The 20,793-nt window shown below is 44.1% G+C and overlaps 1 protein-coding gene across 15 annotated transcripts in view; it reads left to right on the top strand.

Annotated features, from left to right (window-relative positions):
- Nucleotides 1-20,793, top strand: part of TBC1D1 (TBC1 domain family member 1) — a 117,223-nt gene that overhangs the window by 14,727 nt on the left and 81,703 nt on the right. For 2 of the 15 annotated variants that reach the window (XM_040556752.1, XM_040556751.1), the window contains exon 1: nt 18,340-18,574. The exons of 9 other annotated variants lie outside the window; for them this stretch is intronic. In XM_040556752.1, coding sequence (XP_040412686.1) covers nt 18,545-18,574 — 30 coding nt within the window. In that variant the 5' untranslated portion in view covers nt 18,340-18,544. Of the gene's footprint in view, nt 1-9,582; nt 10,196-18,339; nt 18,575-20,793 lie in introns of those variants that run through there. 4 more of the 15 variants (XM_040556755.1, XM_040556754.1, XM_040556753.1 and 1 more) reach the window with 3 other exon arrangements.

Here is a 20,793-nt window from a genome sequence, read left to right as displayed (position 1 = left end):
GCTTATGTGCTTAAGGAGATCAGGCTGTATTACCTGGAATGCAATACGCTTTGTTACATGCTGTTTGGGATCTGCTTATGTCCTGGAGCAGCTGGTTTCAGATAATCAACACTTAGGTCTCTGTGAGGCTGCACAGAGCTGAAGTTGTGAGTGAACTTCACATTATTCATCTATAAAAGGAGTGGCAAAAGCCCCGTGAACTCCAAAGCGGTTGTTGTGAGGCTTAGCTTCGTGACAGAGGATTCTTATGCAACTTGTTTTTACATTAGACTCAACGATATGACCTCATAAGTAGCTCATTTTTAATAGGGCCGTTTCCTTTTCTTAATGAATTCAGCAAGGTAATTGTAAATATGGAGGTATTTTGTATATTATTGCTTGATGAGTCTGGGGAGATTAAAATTTTGCAAAGAGCATAAAACTCTGCTGGAACAAAACACAGTAACTGGCCTTACTTCAGTGCAGCTGAGAGCTTAATTTGGCTGGCTTTTCCCTTCTATTCACATGCACTTTGTTTCTGGTGGAACTTTCTAAATTACAAACAAAAAAGTACTAGCACTGCTTTTCAGTTTAGGAAGTCTCTCTCATCTCCCAAATACCAACTGGAGAAATGCATGTTAAAAACAGAAGGAAAAAAACACAGAACAAATGAAGAATCAAAGGCATGCCTGTGCACATATATAGTCTGCTATATGAAGTGGGTGAAAGTTTAGCTCTGTAAACCTTAACAGAGTATCCTGTGTAATGCAATAGCCAGCTCTGCTTTGGCCATCCTCAGAAAGTAAACAGGCTTTTTGCTCATCCTGAGCCAAGAGCGTAACTGTCGCTGCACCAGCTCCATGCCTGGGGTCTGTCCAAGGGATTTAGGTTTGTGAACGCCCTCTGCTTTCAGGGGCTTTGACAGTCACTGACTCTGTCCCAAGCAGTAATGTCCCAAGCCTTTCTGTTTCTGGTGCCATATCAGAATCTAGAGTGACTCTGCATTCCTGGCTCAGCTAAGTTCTCCTTTGTTCACCCGCGTTTTATAAGAAATATTGTATGATTTCCCTCAGCCCCGACTTCTGATTGCCACATGGAGGAAATGATTTGTGCAATGCCACTTCCTGACTTGAAGTCAGAGATAATGTCTTAGCGAGGAAGATGAAATACATCACATGGGTTGTTAGATAAATGTGTGTTCCCACTCTTACAGTGGCAGCAACATATAAAATTATACTTTCCCATGATTTCCTCAACCTGCTAAATCCTACAAAAAATTCTGCTCCAGAATGACTATGAAGAATTTTTAACGTGACTTCAGCAGTACAGTATTCTGTATCAGATGGCACTGTTTGAGGATTTTTCAACTTAATATTGAAATGATCTGTGTCTCACCTGATTTGTGACATAAACTTCATTTTAGAGCCAAAGTTCGTGCATGCTGACATTATTTATTGTTCCTTCACCTTTTCTGTTGGGTATTGTAGCAGAAACACACAACAGTGGAACTGATGCTAAAAAGTAATTAGCAGGCTTGTGATGGCTTCTGTTGGAATAATAACTATTCCTTTTGTCTTACAAGGTCTGATGCTGGTAGTTTGTGAAATCTGGTACAGGCAATAGGAGCTGTAGGCCATAACGCCCAAGCATCCTCAAGAGTAACAGTAGACTTTCCTTCAGAAACTTCACTTTCACATAGGGAAGAACTGTGGTCTCCATTTTACAGACTCGCAAGTGGGATACAAAGAGATTGAGACCACAGAAGAGTTCAGGTACCTGTGTCTCACAGTGCAGGATTCATAGCCTCTATCTAAACCCATATCTGTAAAGCATCTTACATTTACACTTACATTTTTCTACACTTACATTTTTCATCAGTAAGAGTCCCTGGAATTAGCGTGCACGCCCAGAACAAATTCTGCCTTGGAAGGATGAAGCGGTTCAGCACCAGTCGTAGCTCTGCTCGGCAGGCTCCTGCCGCCACGGCCGCTGTGAGGATGCTGAGCACAGAGCCACCAGGTAGGCTGGAGAGCAGAGTGTTTGTGCAGGAGGAGGGAGACTGAGCTTGTTCCCTCCTCTTGGCCCAGGGAGATAAAACACAGGGAATGAGCTCAGATCCCTTTCTCTCTCTCTTCATAAGGGAATACTGAGCTACTGCAACACCAGCATGTGCCCAGCTGCCTCTGTTTTTTGTTACATTTTTATGCAATATTGGACGTTGTCTATAGGCTCTGGGGGGCTTCCTTGCAGAACTCCTTCCTTCCTTACATCCTTACCTTGTTCCTTCCCTCTCTGGTGCAGCAAATTTTTTTGTCATCCTCCATACCTTTCAGCATGGAAATTTGAGCTGATTTCCCAACAATCTTGCCTAGACATTCCCCACACTTTAACAGATAAAGCATACTTGGGCCATAATACTATAGGTGTAGTGGCTGAAAAGCACCATTGATTTAATTCAAGAATGATTTCTGTGTAAGTAGTCATCTACAAGTGCTTAGTGATGGAAGTGATAATTGCACCACTGTGCACTGAAATGCAATTCTGTATGGTTTTGTAGTATGGAAGCAAATAATTACAGGAGGAGGTTAAGTGTATGTTCTATAGGCTTTGACACATCTCTCTTACGCTGTTTTGAAGATTTCATTTTCTATGAATTCTGGGTGCAGTAATTAAGATGGTAGGAGAGGGAAGGTGATGATAGAAAGGGAGAATAGTGAATTTTATCAGACCAGGTCTACTTTGACTTTATTTCCAGTATTTGTAAGGCTTCATCTAAGCGTAGGGCTCTTAAGTCAGTGCATATGATTCAGAGGTCTCTTGAGTCATCAAATTAAGTGTCTGCTTTTGCAGGCATCTGTTTGAAAACAGTTTATCCGGAATAACTCTATGAATTATAGTATTTAGGCAGTAGGTCAGATTTTTCCTTTGCCTTGAATCATTTGCTTCATCCCGTGTTTGCAAAGATCATAAACCTGTGCGTCCCGAAGATGCATCCTCTGCAGGTAAATTGTCAAGTGGTGTGCAATGTATACTGTACACCCAGCACATCAGCTGGGCGTTACTTTCTTGAAACCTCCACTTTAGTAGGTTCTTACCTTAGTGAGAATGGTGTTTGGAAGCAGAGTTTCCCTTATTCTGGTGTTTCTTCAATCCCATGATTTTACTGTTGTCGAAAGGTGCTTTAGGCCTGTAGATACGGGGTCACATTTTGAAGTCCTGCTGTATAAATTGTCTTTTGTGTTCTTTGGTCTTTTACTAAGTTTGGTCTTTTACTAAGCACACCTTGACTGACCTGTTTCTTTATATATCTCCAAAGAGAAGCTCTCTGTTAACATCTCAGCCTAGCCTAGTGCAGCTGCTGGTGCCTGCACTCCCTTGGTTGCTGATGCGTGCAATCCCACTTTTCCCTCTGCTCTCATATCATGCTATGCTATCAGTGACTGAGCCAGTTGAGAGCAAATTAAATATTTCAAAAGAAAAAGAGATGCGTTTGTGAACAAATCGCCAGCGTGACGTGATCACAGTACGGCTTCATGAGCACCTTTTGTGAGAGTCAGGGGGAAGCAAGGCCACGCTTTCCGGAGCAGGTGGCACCTCAGGGTCCCTGATTCAGTCCTATACTGCCCTGGGGTTTTAGTTCAAGTGTAATCTGATGATATTTTGAGGAGGTCTAATACCTGTCCTCTGTCAAAAGAGGCAGTTGAGTTATTCTTTCCTCTTCTGAGCCATCTCTTGACATACATTCTCAGTATGTTCCCCCTGGGCTGGCATTGATGGTTGAGCAGCGCTGCGTTGAGCTTATTTAGAAATAAGTTAGCTGAGAGAACAAAAATGCAGAAAAACTGAATTGCTTTCTGCTCCAGACCAGTTCAGCATACCTTGTTAGGTCACCTTATGTGTTTTGTCACATTCCACAGATATAAAAACTAAAGTGAGAACATGAAGTAATTTGGGGCAGATTTTTCCTGGCATTCTTCCAAGCAGATGGTGCAAGCACCAGAGATACCCCGCGGGGTTGTGCAGCAGGAACCCTGATGGGACTTCTTAAGGTGATCCTCAACGAATGGCTGTGAGGGTGGCGGTGCACAGGGGAACGTGGAGCATTACTTGGCCTCTGTACAAGTAACACAGCCCCCTGGGCTCTGGAAGAATCAAAGCCCTTGAAGTGTGCCCTGCTGGGAGGAAATCACTGCGTACCAGCCCAGTGAGCCCACAGAGGGAGTAGCCTTGCTGAGAGGTCCCAAACAGCTTTGGGACAATCTGCGTGCTGATAAATAGCTTCGTACAGGCTTGTGTCTGCCACTGTCATGGTGATGGGAATTGAGAGCTTTTAGTACACTTCTGTGATTTACACCTAATTGTCTTAAAATTACAAGTGAAGCTGTCTCTGAGGGGTTGAGTGTGTTGTGAAAGGCTGTCACATGGCAGTTTCTTCACTTTTGTGGCTTCAGCCTCACTCACTGGTACTCATCCTGTGGTTAATTACATTTTCTCAAGTGGAATATTTCTGCTTTGCTGAGCAGTACTGTTACCAAGAAATAAGTGAACTCTCTGTGACCAACTTCCAAAACGTTGTGAGAGTCTTGGTTATGCTACAGTATTCAAATTTGATTGAAAAGCTTGCAGATAACTTAGTGTAGAAGATGAATTTGAAAACTCGATGGTTTTTAAATCCACACGGTTCTCAAAGAACAAGGTTTTCAGTTGAGAGGCTACGTGTATTTACTCGTATATATGGCATTTACTCCATAACTACACATTAGATTCTCCAAATTCACAAGCGCTAACAGTAACTAAATGGGGAATGAAGTTATTCAGCTCACCTTACTATAATGTACGAAGTCTGCCTTCTGCAAAAGTTCTGCAAAGGTGTTGGTTGCAATAAGCACAAAGTGAGTGTGTCTCCACGTCTCCTTGCAACGTAGTATGGGTTGTGCCTGTGCAAAAGAAAGAGGATGCAACCTGGGTTTCTGGATGCATGTACAGAATTAAGAATTCAGAAAATACTGTTTGATTCATATCAATGTTGAATGTTAGCCTGAATGTAAGATACCACAGAGGATAACTAATCATAAGGGGGCTCTGCTGTATTTCCTGTAGTTACCCGTTGCTGTGGCTTATTAAAGTTAATTTAAGAATAGAGGATGCTTGGAAGAATGCAGCCTTGTTGAATGCCAAATGCAAGTCAAAAAATCTAATCTGGGTTCAATAGACAGTTTATATTTTTCAAGTAATTAATGATCATAAGGAATTTAAAGTATGTGCAGTTGTGATGTTTTAAAACTAATTTTGTGGTATGTGGTGCAGTGATAGTTCTATGCAATTTGAAGCCAGAAAGTATGTTTTAGAGGGGAAAATAGAACTGCTTTGGCAAAGAACAGTTTGTATAGAGTCAGTCTTATTTAATGCAGTGTTAGTTTTCATGGCACACCGTATAATAACATGTTGAGGACAGTGTAACTTAGTGAAAGATAACACTTTTAAATGTGGGGAGATAGTTGTTTCAAATAATTGAAAAAACAAAGGCCATAGCTGTTGTGCATGCAATCTATCCAGACAAACTCTTGCATATATTAGATTTTAGGACAGGGTCCTGTGTCAGTGATCTTCCCTCAAGACGAGTAAAAGCAAAAGCTTTCTCTTTTTCTCTGCTTCACAAGTTTCTCCAAAAAGCTTGGGCTTCATCTCACTTGGAGATGCTTTAACATGTACGTTCATGTTCCTGCAATTTATTTCTTTTCAGATTCTAAAGTGGCCCTAATGGATAAATTCAAGCCATGCACATTAAAACACAAAGATGCCAATTAATAAATAATGATATTGAGTAAATCACCCTCCTGAAATAGCTCCTTATTTTTCCACGCAGTCAGCTTGTCATTTAGAGTTTTGCCTGCATGGCCCTGGCATTTCTGCTGTGCCCTCAGGGTCATCAGATGCGGGCTCTCTGCCTGGTGGAGCAGAGAACCCAAGCAGAGGAGGCGTATATAACTGCTCTATTTACTTCTAGCACGGTCTCCCATCCCGGTATATGTCAAAGTGAATAATGGTAACAAATGACTATCATAAAATCAGTGCTTTCCCTTGCCTGGTATAGAGACAGTTGTTCTATTTTTCTGTTATTTTACCCTCTCTGTGGACGTCAAGTTATGGGAAGGGCTGTGGGAAATATTTTCCTAAAGAATGATTTGTGTGACTGGACAAACACAGGCTTAAATGGATGTGTGTCTGCCCTAAAGGTTGAGCATTGACGATCTGATACAAGGATTGAGTGGATAATGCCAGTTTATCCTTGGCTTGTCCTCTGCAGGAAACTACAGACCCATGCGTGCTGCTGCTTTCTTTCCCACCCTCCCCCTGCTTTTCCCTGTGACACTTACCGAGACATATCGCGGTCATGCTTTTAGTCTCCTAAAGCCTCTTGTTTCAGCCCTAACAAATAAACAAAGAAACAAAGCCCAACCTGGCCACAGACGTGTAATGAGCAGAATACGGTTTACAGTTTTATTGTTCGTAATCATGATGTGGTGCGACTTGTTGTTTTGTTGCTTATGTGCTCTGCGTATCGTCATAACGTACTGGACTTTCCCGGGGGAGAGGATAAAAGATGAAATTCATAACTTGGTTAATTTGAGATTTCTGTAGGCCACGTACAGCACAGAAGTAGAAAATGGTTAGTGTTAGATTGCAGCTACTATCCGATGGTACATGTTCCATCTAAACCTGTGGCCAACTCAACTGGAGATGTTTCTTTGAGAGCCTGAAAATAAACCCTAAGTCTTACTTCTGAATCCTTGATGCTGAAAATACACGTGTGTTAAGTCCTGGCTAGCTGCATTAAAGACAACAGAAATACTGCAGTAACGAAGTGAGCGTGCTTGCAGGTACGTGGCTTCTGATTTCTGTGGTTAATTCCTTGAGAAAGATTTTTCAATGAGACAAAACCACCTTCAAAACCAGATCAAACGAAAGCAATAGCTGTAATGCATTAGTGTGTTCAGGATGATTAACGCAGTTGATTTAACACCCCCTAGTAGGAAAATTGGGCTTATTCCTTTGATTAAAAATGCAAATGGAGGCCCGGCATATGCCTAGGAAGCAATAATATGCTGAAGTCTTGAAGAGCAAAGCTCCGTTCACCACTTTCACTTCTCTGCAGGCGATCAGCCCCTGCTCTAAGGTCCCCAGAGCGAGTTAACTTTTTTCCCCGCTCCCTTCACAACAGTTTGCAGACTCATCACAGCTTAAGCCGAGGTGTTTAAGTGCCACTTAGTGGCTGTCCAGAGCAAATGTAAGATGCTGTGCTAGATGGGACAGTTTCACCTCTCCTGCTATTCCACCAGCAGGGGTATGCCTCCTTGCCTTATCTTTGACAGCTTAAGACTGGCTGAAATCAATCCAAAGACCCTGGTGGGCTTTAGGTAAGAATTTCAGTGCCATGAAAACTTACTTTTTTTCCAGATTTGAAGTTCTGTTTGGGTTCTCCTTGTGCCTTTTTTTTTTTTTTTTTTTTTTTTTTTTTTTTTTTTTCAATAAATACTTGTAAAAGTATTGTAATGAGTTGCTATTTTGCTGTGTGGTGAGCTAGCACAGGAACCAACAGTAAGAAAAGGTGCTGCCTGAGAACTGAAATACTGGTGTTCCTAGAACTGCTAACAAAATACACTTTATTCTTCAGTATTGGGGGAAAAAAATAAGATGTGCTTCATTGGGCTTAGTGTTTGGCATTAGCTGATGTTCTGGGATGTCTGTGCTCCTTAGCAGGATGGAAGTGAAAATTGACATGTTATGAGCGTAATATGTGGATACCTGGTCCTAAGGACCAAAGTTTCTCTTTTCAAAACTGAAAGAACTTCAGAGTGTAATTTACCTGTAAGTTACTAATTCCACAATGAACTAGTTACATCCAGAGGACAACAGACATCAGAATGTGTGCGCTGTTTGTGTGCAGGCCTCCTCTTTGCTTGCAGGAGATTTTCAGTGGGTGCTCTGCAGGTTATGAACTGTAGAAAACATGCTTCCAGTTTTCCATTAAAATGAAGACTTTTTGCCTTTTGTTTTGTTTTGTTTCAGCAGAAGCTTTACAGTTTACGTGTTTTAAAAGAGTATGCGTATGCCAGCTGTGTTTGCAAGAGTCAGAAATGTTCCCAGGAACGTCAAACAAACAAAGCATAGGTTTCTGACTTACAGGCTCAAGTTACAGAATACAAACTGGCAAGATCTCAGGATAAACCCATTCACACAACCTGAGACGTTGAACTTCCAACAAGTCATACAAGAACTATGTACATGACAATTTTTCCTTTTGCAGTGCCTTGACTTTTACACACACCCACCCACCCACTCACACAGATATGTCAGTATGTTCTAAAAGTCTTGATGCCACCTTAAGACAGCTCAGCCACAGCTGAACTAGACTGAACTAGACTTCCAGGAAGCAGTCTCCAGTGGAGTTCAATCCCAAATGGGCTGTGAGTGAAGTCAAAGCACATGTATGAGGCTGACATTACGGATATGCAATGAGAGAATGTAATATATGTATTTTTAAAAACTCTTTCTGTTTGGCTGTGTATTACATTTTTTGGATATTAGAAACAAACTCAGAAAATGAATTATAGCTAGCCTGAATTTAACTCATCAATCTGTTCTGCTGAGAATTTAAATTAAACTGAGAATTTATTGCGTCCCAGGGTAGAAAACCCTGCTCAGATAACTTCTGAGGTTCACGTGCTAATTTGGGTCTTTGTGCCCGTGAATGCATTCACATATGTGAGCTCAGCCCTGGGTTGCAGTGGTATCTGAACTTACCATGTTCCAAATTAAGTTGTGTTGCTCTCCTCCTCCAGTGCTTCCATGGCAGGCAGATGTCGTTTGAACCACAGGGTAAGATCGCTAGAGTGAAGAGTCCAGCCCATCCTTCCAACTGTGTGCAGTTTTTTTCTGGGAGACCAGAATTCCCTGTTGGTACTGGTAATGCTCAAGAGGGAGGAAACGGCAGAATCAGCCCTTGATTGTTTTATTGTAATGTCATTAACCTATTTCAATAGGGTACCACAATCCCAGTAGTATTTTGAGCTTTATTCCTGAGAACATGCACACATTTCCTTAATTTTACCTACTCCAGGAGTCTTATGGCTGCGAGTTCTAGGATATCTCTGCCGTAAGAAATGGTTAGAGAGACCTGCAGGGAGCGAATCCCTCTTGCCCGTGGGGATGGGTGGTTTGGGGAGAGCTGATTCAGCTGCTGAGGCTCCATTGTTCTCGCTGAGGAGCGGAAGCACAGTCAGCACATGTGGCAGAAATGTGCAGCCGTGCCTTCCAGTAACGTATCCCGAGCCCTTTGAAGCGATCCGCCTTTATCAAAACCACAGAAGATCAATAAGGACGAGTCCTGTTGCTGTATTTTATGTCTCCGGCTTGTGTGTTGTATTTCACAAATGATTTCCAGCGTGTTTTTAGGAGTCAGACAGAACTGGCTCGGAACAGCTACATGCGGAGCGCTGTCTGTAAGGAAACCGGGGCTGCAAGCTCCTGAATGAGAAGTTAACTCAACAGGGAGAAAAGTGGGTTTTCAGATTGGTAGAGACAGTGCCTGAACCCTGGTTTTAAAGATGTTTTATTGCCGTTTTGTGGCTTTGCTGTTATTGAAAGGCAGTGTGGCTTAGCCAAAACTATAAAAAATCGGACCAAAGAGCCCAGATCATTGACTATGATGCGCTTCGTAGGTGAATAAGCCCGGGTAGGAGGGGGAAGTGTAAGAAGCAGTAAGTGAAAAGTGTGTGAGGGAGCGCTGCTGCTGAAACTTTTCACTCTCAGGACGGAAGAAGGAATGTAATCAACAGCACAACACGGCAAACGCAGAACTGCAGATAGCTTTATAAAAACGCGGGTCTGTAGGCATCATACAAAATCACCCTGCAAGCAAATCACAATACTAGGAGGTTTCCAGGGGCATTCCGGCTTCCGCACGGCACAGGAAATTTCTAGGGCAGGACTGTGCTGCAGACTGCAGTCCAAGGAAGGGCTGGTGATGGGAAGAGGTGCGGGGCGTGGGCCGTGTCGGGCTGCTCGGCGAGCTTTTTAGGTTCCTGCAGCGGGCTGGAGGGAACCTGCTGTGGATCTCACCCCAGGTGTTGCACAGGAGGCCGCTGCTATGAGGGCGACGCTGCAGAAATTGAAGCTGCTTCAGCTCGACTCTGGAAAAGAGCAGGACAACATGGTACTCGTTTTCTCTTTTTGTTTTATCTGTGTTTAAGGTGCGTGAGGATATAGTAGCAACTCGGTCTGTGTTTTTGGCGGGGGCAGGATTGGGTCCTTTTCAGACAAATAGGTTTTGCACCCACGTGCTCTTCGTGTGCAATTTGCAGTAGCCCCATGGATGGATGGTAAGTTCTGGCCCCTGCACCTGCTGAGGTGTAAACCTGGCCTGATTGTCTTCTTCAGCAAAACAAGAATATTATCATTTTATGAGGGGAAAAAAGCTGTTAATACTTAATTGGTAGTTGGAATAAAACCTTTTTCCTTCTGTTTATAGTGAAATGGATGTTGCTTTAGAATATCTCAACTCCAGTAACATTTCAGTAGACTCTGTGTACTGCCTATGGGGACTGCTGCAGGATCTAGTTAGGAGAAATCAGTGTAATCTTCGCATATATCAGTGCTGTTAGATTTGTTAAGTTATTAGTTTGTTATGGAGAACTGAGAAGACTGGCTACTTATCAGGCCCTTCATGCTGTGGCATTCAATATGCTTTCCTAGTCTGCTACCATTGCAACTGAAGTGCACAAAATAATATGGCCAGGGCAGTGGGGCTATTTTCATGTTTATGGTTAATTATGGGAGCAGAGAGCTAGGCTATAACTCTGTAAGCATGTGTTAGAAGTATGCATAAAGTATGCATTAAAAATTGTTCATATTGAAACTCATTACTGGACATCTGTAATAGAATGAAGTGCAGATGGGCATCTTAACTAACATGGATCCCATTTAGTAGGCATTTGTAGGAATGTATCACCCATAGCACATGGAGTAGATAAGTTTTATGACTGGTTAAAAGAAATCAAAACACAGTTAAGATGTCACTTTCTGTTCATAGTCTGTTTTTCCTCAACACTTTCTAGACATCTTCTATTGCTTAACTTGTCCATTATTGGAAGTAGCAGCATGTAGTATTTCCGTGGTTTTTTTTTTCCAGTGTGAGGTAGTGCCTCTGCACAAAGGAAACGAGACATTCTCAAACGAAGTGTCCGTCTTCCCATCCGAATAATTTGGTTTAACTATTTAACTTTCAAGGCCAAGGAACACTTTAAGAGCAACCTTTTAATTGCATTTCAGAAAAGACTTCGGAAACTTTTAGAGGCTTTTTTTCACCGGTGATTGCTGTGAGGAAGCAGGGGAAGGCTGGAGGAGAAGGGTGCAAAATCCTTATGTAGCCATTTATCAGGGGATGATTATCCTTGTTTAATTGTCACATCCTTCACATCCCACTGCCAGGGGTGGGGTGGGTGTTAAAATAAGCAGTCTTGCATCACTCATATTTTAGGGTTTATCCAGTTATGTCCATGTGTGTGTGCAGGTGTGCGTTGTCCCTGTGGCTGCTGCTGCTCTCTCCCCAGAGCTTTCTCAGCATCTTAAAGAGCTCAGCTAGCTGTCCCTCAGCCTGGCCACACTGAGAAGAACAAGAAATACTGGCCTCCAGGGAGAAAAACAGGAAGTTTCTAACTGTTTCAGCCACGGTCAGGATCTCACTGATGATCTCGAGGGCTCCACCTCTGTCTTTGCCACCGCTTGTTGGCAGCATCCCCATTTGTTTTGAGCTCGATTCTCTGCTCCTGCAGTTTGCCAGTTTGCCCTACCTGTGTTCTACTCTTCCAGTTTCACAGCTGCTAGAAAACCATCTGTCCCAAAACAGAATAGATGCTTGGAACCTCTGATGCTTCTGTGTGCAGAGCTTCCCCCGTTGTTTGCTTGCCACGTTGTCCTTTTGGTTTTCTTGCCTCCAGCCATTCAAAGTGAAGTGATATCTCTGCAGGTCTGCCTGGACTTACCTTCAGATCCAGGCTGTGTTTTTTTTTGCTCATTTAGAGAGATCTGATCACTTGGTCACAATTGGCTCACTCAGCAGTGCACATTTGATCTTGGTCAAATGCAAACATGTAATCATGCTTTAGCTGAATTAGTCAGAAACCACGGCAGAGTTCCTGACAGCTTCAAGCTCTTTTTTTTTTCTTTTTCCTGTGAAGACAAAAAATACTCAATCCAGCATAAAGTTTGCAAATCCAAAGTTTACTCATCAGTGGTTTTGAAAGTATTTGAAGTGGCAGGATGATTTCAGCCCAGATGAGTCTTATGCATCAGATGGCATCAGTAGTCATGAATGGGTACTAGGACCCTAAAGCTGGATTGTGCTTATTGTTACACTGATTGTGTGTAGCCTTGGTCTCTTTCTTTTTCTGTATATTTTTATCCCAGCAGGTATCTCTGTACCTGACTATGCCCAGAGAAGCTGTGGATGCCCCATCCCTGGAAGTGTTCAAGGCCGGGTTGGATGGGGCTTTCAGCAATCTGGTCTAGTGGGAAGTGTCCTGGCCCGTGGCAGGAGTAGGAGCTAGGTGGTCTTTAAGGTCCCTTCCGACCCAAACCATTCTGTGATTCTATGATATCTTGGATACCTTTGGTATCCCTCGTGTTTGTTGGTCAGATGCTATACATCTAAAAGTGTCCCTTTGTCAGCTTCTCCTCCTGTAGCCAGCTTCAGGTGCTGAGGGTAAAACTACTTTTTTTCTGGGTTTAGGTTCTCTATACTATTCATCCTTTTCAGAAGAGGAGTCCTGTACAGGATGATGGCAGCATTTTCCCCAGTCCCTTGTTTGAAGAAAGACTTTCAAAACCTTTCTGCTCTTAACTTTCTGAATCAAATACTAAGAGATGATCCATTCCATTCTGGGTACCTGACTGGTCAGCCCTGCATCTGCTGTCACCCAGAACTGCCTTATAGTAGGGCAGAAGAGCAATTCATTTTCTCTAGACAGACCTTTTTCAAGGGAAAAACAAACAAATAAACAAAACTCTTTGCCCAAAACAGATCCATGGGGAAGAATCTAAAGATAATATTAGCAACTAGGAAAGACTTTAACCTTGTAACACGTCATCTCATGTTATCATCTCATACGCTCATGATCTCACTCTAGTTGATGAAACCTTGCCTGGAAGCTTTTGCCCAAGGAGGATTTCATTCCACTGTCTGCTGAGCAACGTGGCCCTGGGGCTCTTGTTCTTCTCTCCTACACGGTGCAGGATCAAAGGTCCCTGCGCAAATCCCTCCTTCCCTCGGTCCTCTTGCTGAGATCCAGGTTCCCAAATGAGCCTTTGCTCATGGTAACTCTTTTGCTCTGACACGGTTGAGAGGGATGGATACTGCTGGCTGGAAAGAGGACAAATAATCTGCCGTCAAGGCTGCCTTTCCTTCTTGCACAGGCAATGGCAGGAAATGCTAATGCTATTTGAATCAAAGAATTTTGGCAATTACAAATTTTGTAGCTGAACAAGCAATCGTATGGAAGCTAAAACCAACAGAAGCGGCTGGAAAGGGTTCCGCTGCCGAGGTCAGTGCCCAGGGCTCTGGCAAGGAATCGTTCCCTTCTGTCGGGCTGCTGCACAGGGAGGGGATTGCATGTTGTCTCTGGGCACCAGCCCAAAGTCTTGTGTTTTTCTTACTTGCTACTGGTTAGCAGATAGCCAAAATACTTCAGTCTACAATCTTAACTGACTAACAGTGCAGAGATTACCCAAAACATTGTAATTTCCCTTTCCACTGAGTGTCTGAAAGCATAATATTAAGAAGTCAAGCCCCTTTCTTCAGAGAGAGCTGGATTTCATCTGTAGCATGAACGTGCAGCTCCAGGTAGCGGGCGTCTTCGCACTTTGCCTAAGGGGACAGCCATTGCCAGTCTGTGGTTACCTGGCTGGTCTCGCTCTTATCTCTATTGAGGGGGCTGACACAGGTCTTGTTTGGTAAGGTAGGTTGGTTTTATGATTAATCTTGTATTTTGTTTTGCTCTGAGGAAAAAAAATAATTTTTTTTATAATTTAGCTAAAACAAGTAACGAAGCTCACTCCTCTCTACAGTATCTTTTCAGAAACCAGCCAGTCAGGCTTGATCATCTTTGAATAGAGGAAAGTCTGTTATTTTTATTACTTTAGTGGATCCAGGTGAATTTTGTCTCATCTTACATTGTATGGAGGTGGCATAAAAGTCTGGAGTTTCCTTAAACAGACACCTTTGTTTTGATATCTTGTAATATAGCTGTACACAAAACTATTACTAGTACTGGGGATTCATATAACAAGCAGTACTCTCACAGAAGTAACTCTTTCCATCTTTTTCTTCTGACAAAAGAGAAACCATCTAGCCCACTATGTGGAGTGGGAAGGGATGAGGCAAGACTTAAGGACATCCTAATGAACAGTTAAAACTAAGTATTGAAGGATAAAAATTGTGTGTGTTTTAAAACAAAGGCCAAATAATGGATAGTCGTAATTACTGGCAGGTATATTCTTTTACTGCATTTTATCAAGTACTTTGTGTAGGATAGACGTGAACGGGGAAAGAAGAGGTAAATGGAATTTGTAACAGGTAATGTGAACAGAGGGGATCATCCAAGAAAAGAAGGGCTCCAAAAAACATTCATGGAAAAAGTTTCAGAGGAAAAAGCTCCAAAAGGGAATGGGGTTTGCTATAAAACTACCACCAACGTTAAAACAAAAGCAGCAGGAGAGGCCAGCTCTCAAGTGATTATGGTTGTGGCTGTAATCTTAATGCAGTTTCTTGTGAGACTTTGCTCAGTGGTGACATACTGTGAAGACTCTTAAAAAATATTTACAGCCATTAAACCTAATGAAAGCTACAATCAGAGGAGAGCAAGTCAGAAAATGTTACTCTTTTGAGTTAAAAGGTTGATTATATCAACCGTTCTTCTTTATATCTCCCCCTCTCCCCCCATCCTTATCTCCAACTGGTTTCTTTTAATGCAGAGCGCTTTGTTTGAGGAGAAATAATGAGGGTGGTATTTCTGTATGTGTAAATTTATGAAGGACATCTGTAAAACTGAAAGATCCTTTTTCTGACGATGTAAGCTTTCAGTTGTGGCTTTGAAGCATTTTAACTGCTGCTATTTTAAAAACAGCCACAAATATCTTGCTAATATTTTCCATGATAACATGGAACAGTTCACAGGAATGAGGGTTTTGTCTTTTTTTTTTTTTTTTTAAGATCATATGCTTAGATAAGATAGTGTCAAGTGCTACTTACTGTTTATGCAATACAGATGTCATTCCCGGGCCCTGAATTTTTCCATTTACCCAAAATGGATATATAGTATTTTTGGAGAGACAGTTATTTGCACAAGCCAAACTTAAAATAGAAAAATACAGAGGTTCTTTTTTTAGAAAGTTGAACATCCTGAAAAATGAATGCAGTTATTGTTCCTACTACATCGCTGTTTTGTAAGGTGAGCAAAACAGTGACCTTTTCATTTACACTGAAGAATTCCATGCATTACCAAATATTTTTATATCTGAGCACTTAAACCTCGCCGCCAGCTATTTCTCAAATGCTCATGAGTGTACCCACTCCTTCCTTCAAGGCTGGCAAATATCACCTCCATTTAACAGATAAACTAAAACGGAGAGAGTGGTGAAACAGCTTGCCTGAAAATGATGTTAACAACAGAAGCTGGAATTCTTTCACTGTTACTCTATCTCCTAATTCAGTGTCTTCACCACAAGACCTCCCAGCCCTATAGCATGTAGAAGATTTCAGAGCGGACATAAAAATCATACAGACGTCACTATAACAACTGCATGCAGCAGGTTTAGAAGCTGAGTAGCATGAAGTAACACACTGAGAACGCTTTTTGAGCCGGTGGCAGTCAGGGCTAGAAGCCAGGTCTCCTGCCTGACATCAGCATTTAACAGAGACTCAGAGGATATGTGTGTATTGTTAGCTAGAAACTGCGGAAGGGTGCCAGTCAGGAAGGGGGAGCTGGAAAAGCTCCCAAGCAGGCAGGGTCTCCTCAGAGAAAGGGGCAGAAATAATCATTTAGACATGATATTGTTCACATTCAGTGTTAGAGAGACGCAGCTCTAATGCTACCACCACATAGTAGATATTATGTGCTGCTCATAGTTTTACAGTATGCTGTGGCATTGTTCTTGCCTGAAATAAAAGTAGACCAAGTTTGCATACTTAAAAGCTAAGTACTTCTAGGTTTCTTGTAAGGTGCCTAATTTAAAGCCCTGAAAACAGATTTTCTTTATTCATGCATGTGCTCTGTACATCATGAGCTGTAGCAGCAGGAAAGTCTGTCCCCTCTATCATGCCAGTAAACCTTTAGATACCACCACCAGAGTGAGTGTTGGTCATACTTGGTCATTATCGGGTTTATGGGTAAAGAAAGTCCATGCATTCAAATGGCCCACTGCCACTATCATAATGACAAGATAAACCAATGGCCATGCTTGTGAATCGCTTCTACTTTCACCTGTAGAGCTATTAGAAAAATGAATCTGTTCTCCTTTTATGAAAATACGAAATGTATTTGTTATGGCTTTAATTATAGAAGCTATAGCATAGGTTTTAAGTTAATTAAAAACAAGCTCCAGGGAGGCTTTGAGCTATCCAATCATGAGAAGGTAACTGTAAATGAACTGCGTGTTGTTTAATCAGCTCGTATTGGTTAGTATTTTGTGGCTCCTTGGCAAATGTTGCTCAGGAAAGGGTGTCTACAGGATTTCAGACTTCCACATCAGACGTCTTCCTCTGACTGTGTGTCTTTCAGCAAGCTACCTAAACTGGTCAAGCCTTATGTTAATTCTACAGGTGGGTAAACTAGTATTTAGCCTGAAGACTCAACTAGAGTCTCCTAATACCCAGGGGAAGCAGATTTCTCCAGTCCTACCACCACCAGCCCAGCTTGGCCAAGGAGCTGCTGTGTAAGACCAGGGCTGGACATGCACTGCTCTGCACTAGCTCTTGCAGCCACCACCGTCAGATACTTTCAGTCTTAGGCAATCAGCAATATGCTGTTCCTGACCAGAGGCATTACTTCTCACGGACTCATTCCTTCATGCCACGTGTGCTAGCCACCTTCCCTGGGTAATTCTTAATATTCTGGGTCAGCGATCTGGTTTGGTTTTATGGTTTGTTTGTCTGGTGTTCCTCAGGAGGTGGGTGGAAGCTTTGTGCTTGGTATTGCAAAGACGCAGGCATGACCTGTGCAGAACTGCTTTTGTGTTGCAAGGAGCTGGGCAGTCCCCTCAGCCCACTGGGGCACACTGTCACATGCCAGTGCTGTGATGCTCGCCAAATCAGTGACAATCTGAGAAACGGTGCTTGTCATTCAGTCTTAGTGTAATCTCTTAAAAATGCACTCTAATTCAGTGCTGCTGAACTGGCACCGTAAGCTGGAGGCAATAAGCTGTCTTGCTCACTTTGTAAAAAAAAAAAACAAAAAAAACAGGGCATGCAAGGCTGGGGGCAGGGGAGAAGGGGCCGAAACTGCTCATTTTCTGCCTCAGTGAGCTGCAAGGGTGGCTCTGCTTCTCCCCAGCCTGCGTGCTGAGGTATCGCTCTTTTGCTTCAATTGTTGCCCAGTGACTTGGACGAGTGGGATGGTGTCAGATCTGAACCGGGAGGCGACTCCATCAGCCCGAGGCCTGCAAATGCTGGCACGTGCAGGATGCTCTCCGGGTGGTGTGGCTGGCTAGATGAAAGCGGCTTTGGGCAAAGTGGAGAGCTGAATTTGGCACTTCACCGTCGCACTTTGATCAGCTGAACTGTATTGGGAAGAAGCGCAGGGCAAAGCACTGTGCTTTTCTGTCGGGATTTTACAAACCTAGTTCTTCGCTTTGTCTCTATGAGGTGATGGAAAATAAAGGGCTTTTTTTGTTGGCTGAAGCGGAGCATTTCCTGTGAAATCCAAGCCTGTTTTCCTCCAGTTCTGTTCTGTTTTCCCCCTCCCTGTCACTAGGGCAGGTCCCCTCCCTTCACCCCCTCAGCTCTTAATTCTCTGCCTGCCGCCTTACCCCTGCAGGCAGAGCCACTCGTGCTCCACCTGAAATGCCACCGGCTGACTGACTGGAAACTTACCACCCCACGGTGGCTTTCAAAGGGGAAGACAGTAAAAGAATCAGGCGATATTTAGGCATGACTCCGATGCTGCCGTGCTCCCAGGAGTGGTTTTGGGGCCGAGGCCCGTGACCACAGTTTGTCAGGGCGAGTTACCTTGGGGGGGCCCGGCCCGGCCGGGAGCGGGCTGAGGGCTGGAGCCCCGGAGGAGGCGGAGCGCGGCGGGGGCGGGCGCGGCCCCCGGCCCGGCCTCCGGCCCTTCCCTTCCTCCCTTCCCTTTCCCTCGCCTCCTTCTCTTCCCTTCCCGGCCTTTCCCTTCCCTTCCCGCCCCGGCGAGCGCTGTCGGAGGGCGGCTGGGGCCGCTCCCGGCCGGCGCATGAGGAGGCGGCGGGGAGCCGTGAGGGGCGCTCGGCGGCCGCCGCCGCGCCGGAGCCCGTAGGGATGTCCCCGCTCTTCGGCTGGGTGGCCAAGGTGAGCCCGGGGGCTGCCGGGGTCCGGTCGGAGAGCCGGGAGGGGCTCGGAGCGGGCAGCGCAGGAAAGTTGGAAAACGGGGTTAAAAGCGAAGCCCCGGTTGTGGTGCGGGGCTGTAGTGGGGGAAAGGTGCGAGTGAAAGCGCTGGTGTGCTGGGCTCGTGGGTGCTCCGGGAACATCTAACAGTGCTCATGCTGCTTGTGTCCGACTCTTTGCTAAGTTTTTCTTGGCATATGTGGAATTTATAGAGGGTGGTAGGCTAGTTTATGGTGTGGGACTTACTTGAGTATGCCAGTGTATGGGACCGGCTCGCTCTTGCACCTGTGTGTCAAAGGCTACAGCAGTGTCCTCCACCGTGCCTGTGAAGCTACGTGTGGGTGCAAGGCAGCGGAGGTGGTTTAAGAAAGTCTAGAATGTAGTTTAGAGATAATGCTTCAAAAACGTGTTGGTTTTCTTGTTCATTTCCCCCCCACACACATAAACACAACGTAACAGTTGTGAATGGAAAGTGACCTGTGTATGAGATTCCGTGCGGAGGCACAACGGAAAGCGCAGAAGAGGGCAAGCGGATGAGGCCGAGCTGTGTGACAGGCAAGAACTAGGGGCTCCTTTGACGAATTAACCTAAAAAATAAGACCATATCTTGAAGTTAAACTAATGGGTGGTCTAGTCCATTAGGCAGACCCATAAAACCTGGTTCTCCCGTCTCTTTTGCCAGGTGTAAATGGCCAGTTGCTTAACCACTGTAATGCATCCCTCTTCCCAGATCTGTAAGAGGTGGAGCACCCCCTGGGGAAGGTGGTGGGGAGGGAGAGCTTGGTGGGTGACTGTCACCCCTGTTCACGTTCTCAGCTAGAAGGATTTGCTCTGATCTGTCCTAAAAAGGAGGCCGCTTGGCCTGAAAAGTGGCCATGCCCTGAAAAGTAGAAGTGTATCCTTTCGTCTTTGTACCTGGTTTCTTAATCTGTTTAAGTAGCTACCGAGTGGGGCCTTTTCTTTTATTATTTATTTATTTATTTTAAAGTAGTTCCTTCTGCCATCGATGTGGCTCTGTCTCGTCAGTGGTGTAAGGCCTGATCTGCCGTGCATTTACCTGAGGAAACGATCCCTTGCCGGCTGCCACAAGCACACCAATCTCATTTACAGGTGGCTGCTGTCAAAAATGAGCGACTCTGTAGAGTAAATACTGCAGGACGGAGCCGCAGGGTAGCCCATTTACCCCGCTCATTGTGAGTTTCCCGGCTGGACAAAGCCGCTAGTCAGAGAGGAGTGAGTCTTGGAAGCGGCACAAGGCAGAGCCTGTGGTGTGCAGACTTGGCTGCGCTTCTGGGGGGAGTAACAGGAGCTCCTGCAGAAACGCGCTCCTGGCTTCGCTCGGAGAAGTGTTTTCTGGGGTTTCAAAGCCAGTTATTGCAGCGCTGTTTCCTTGCAAGTGTTTAGCGTTAGTCTTTTAATGGCAGCTAATCACCAGCCCTAACTTGGGAGGGAGAGCAAAGCGGTGTACTTAGAAAATGAGGCTTGTTAAAAGAGGAAGCCGTCCAGCCTGCCAAAATCTGATCAGTAAAACATAGAAAATACTGCTGGATGCTTTCAACACAACAGCAAGCCTTGCTGGATTTTATAAGATGGTGGCCCCGTCCAGAACAGGCAATGACTTGAGAGTGTGTTTGGGGGAACTGTCCCCCCTCGAAACAAAGCTGGGCGGCTGTTACTTAAAAAGAAAAAATGATTCCCTCATGCAGGAACCTAAGTGCTTAGCGCTCCTGTGCAAGTCCTCAGACCTGTAGATACTTACAGGTGAAGTAATTTACTCCCATGTGCTATAAAATTGATCCCCGTTGTTTGTATATAAGTGTTACCTTTTAACATGTCTTTACTGATATTTTACATGCTGTTTGACCTTGCTCATCTCCCATCTTCACACAGACTCCTCAGGGGTGAGTTTTGTCGTGTTGGTATTGCCCACACTGGCAGTGTGGGTGCTGGCTAAACCACTGAGTGATGGTGTGGTAGATAGTGAACTCTTAAGCACTGACTTATTGTAGTCTATTAAAATGATTTAAATGAAAGAGAATAGTTATACCTGCTGTTCCTGCATGGTTTTATACAAAATCAGACAACTGACTTCAGGGAAATACTTGACTAAGCACCTTAAAACATAGCTTGTTCAAAGTGTAAGCTAACTTTGGTCAGCTGTAGGTAGACAATAGTCACTTTAA

Source organism: Cygnus olor, chromosome 4 (assembly GCF_009769625.2).
Source record: "Cygnus olor isolate bCygOlo1 chromosome 4, bCygOlo1.pri.v2, whole genome shotgun sequence".
Classification (NCBI taxonomy): Eukaryota; Metazoa; Chordata; class Aves; order Anseriformes; family Anatidae; genus Cygnus; species Cygnus olor.
This window is presented reverse-complemented; position numbering and strand designations above follow the sequence as displayed.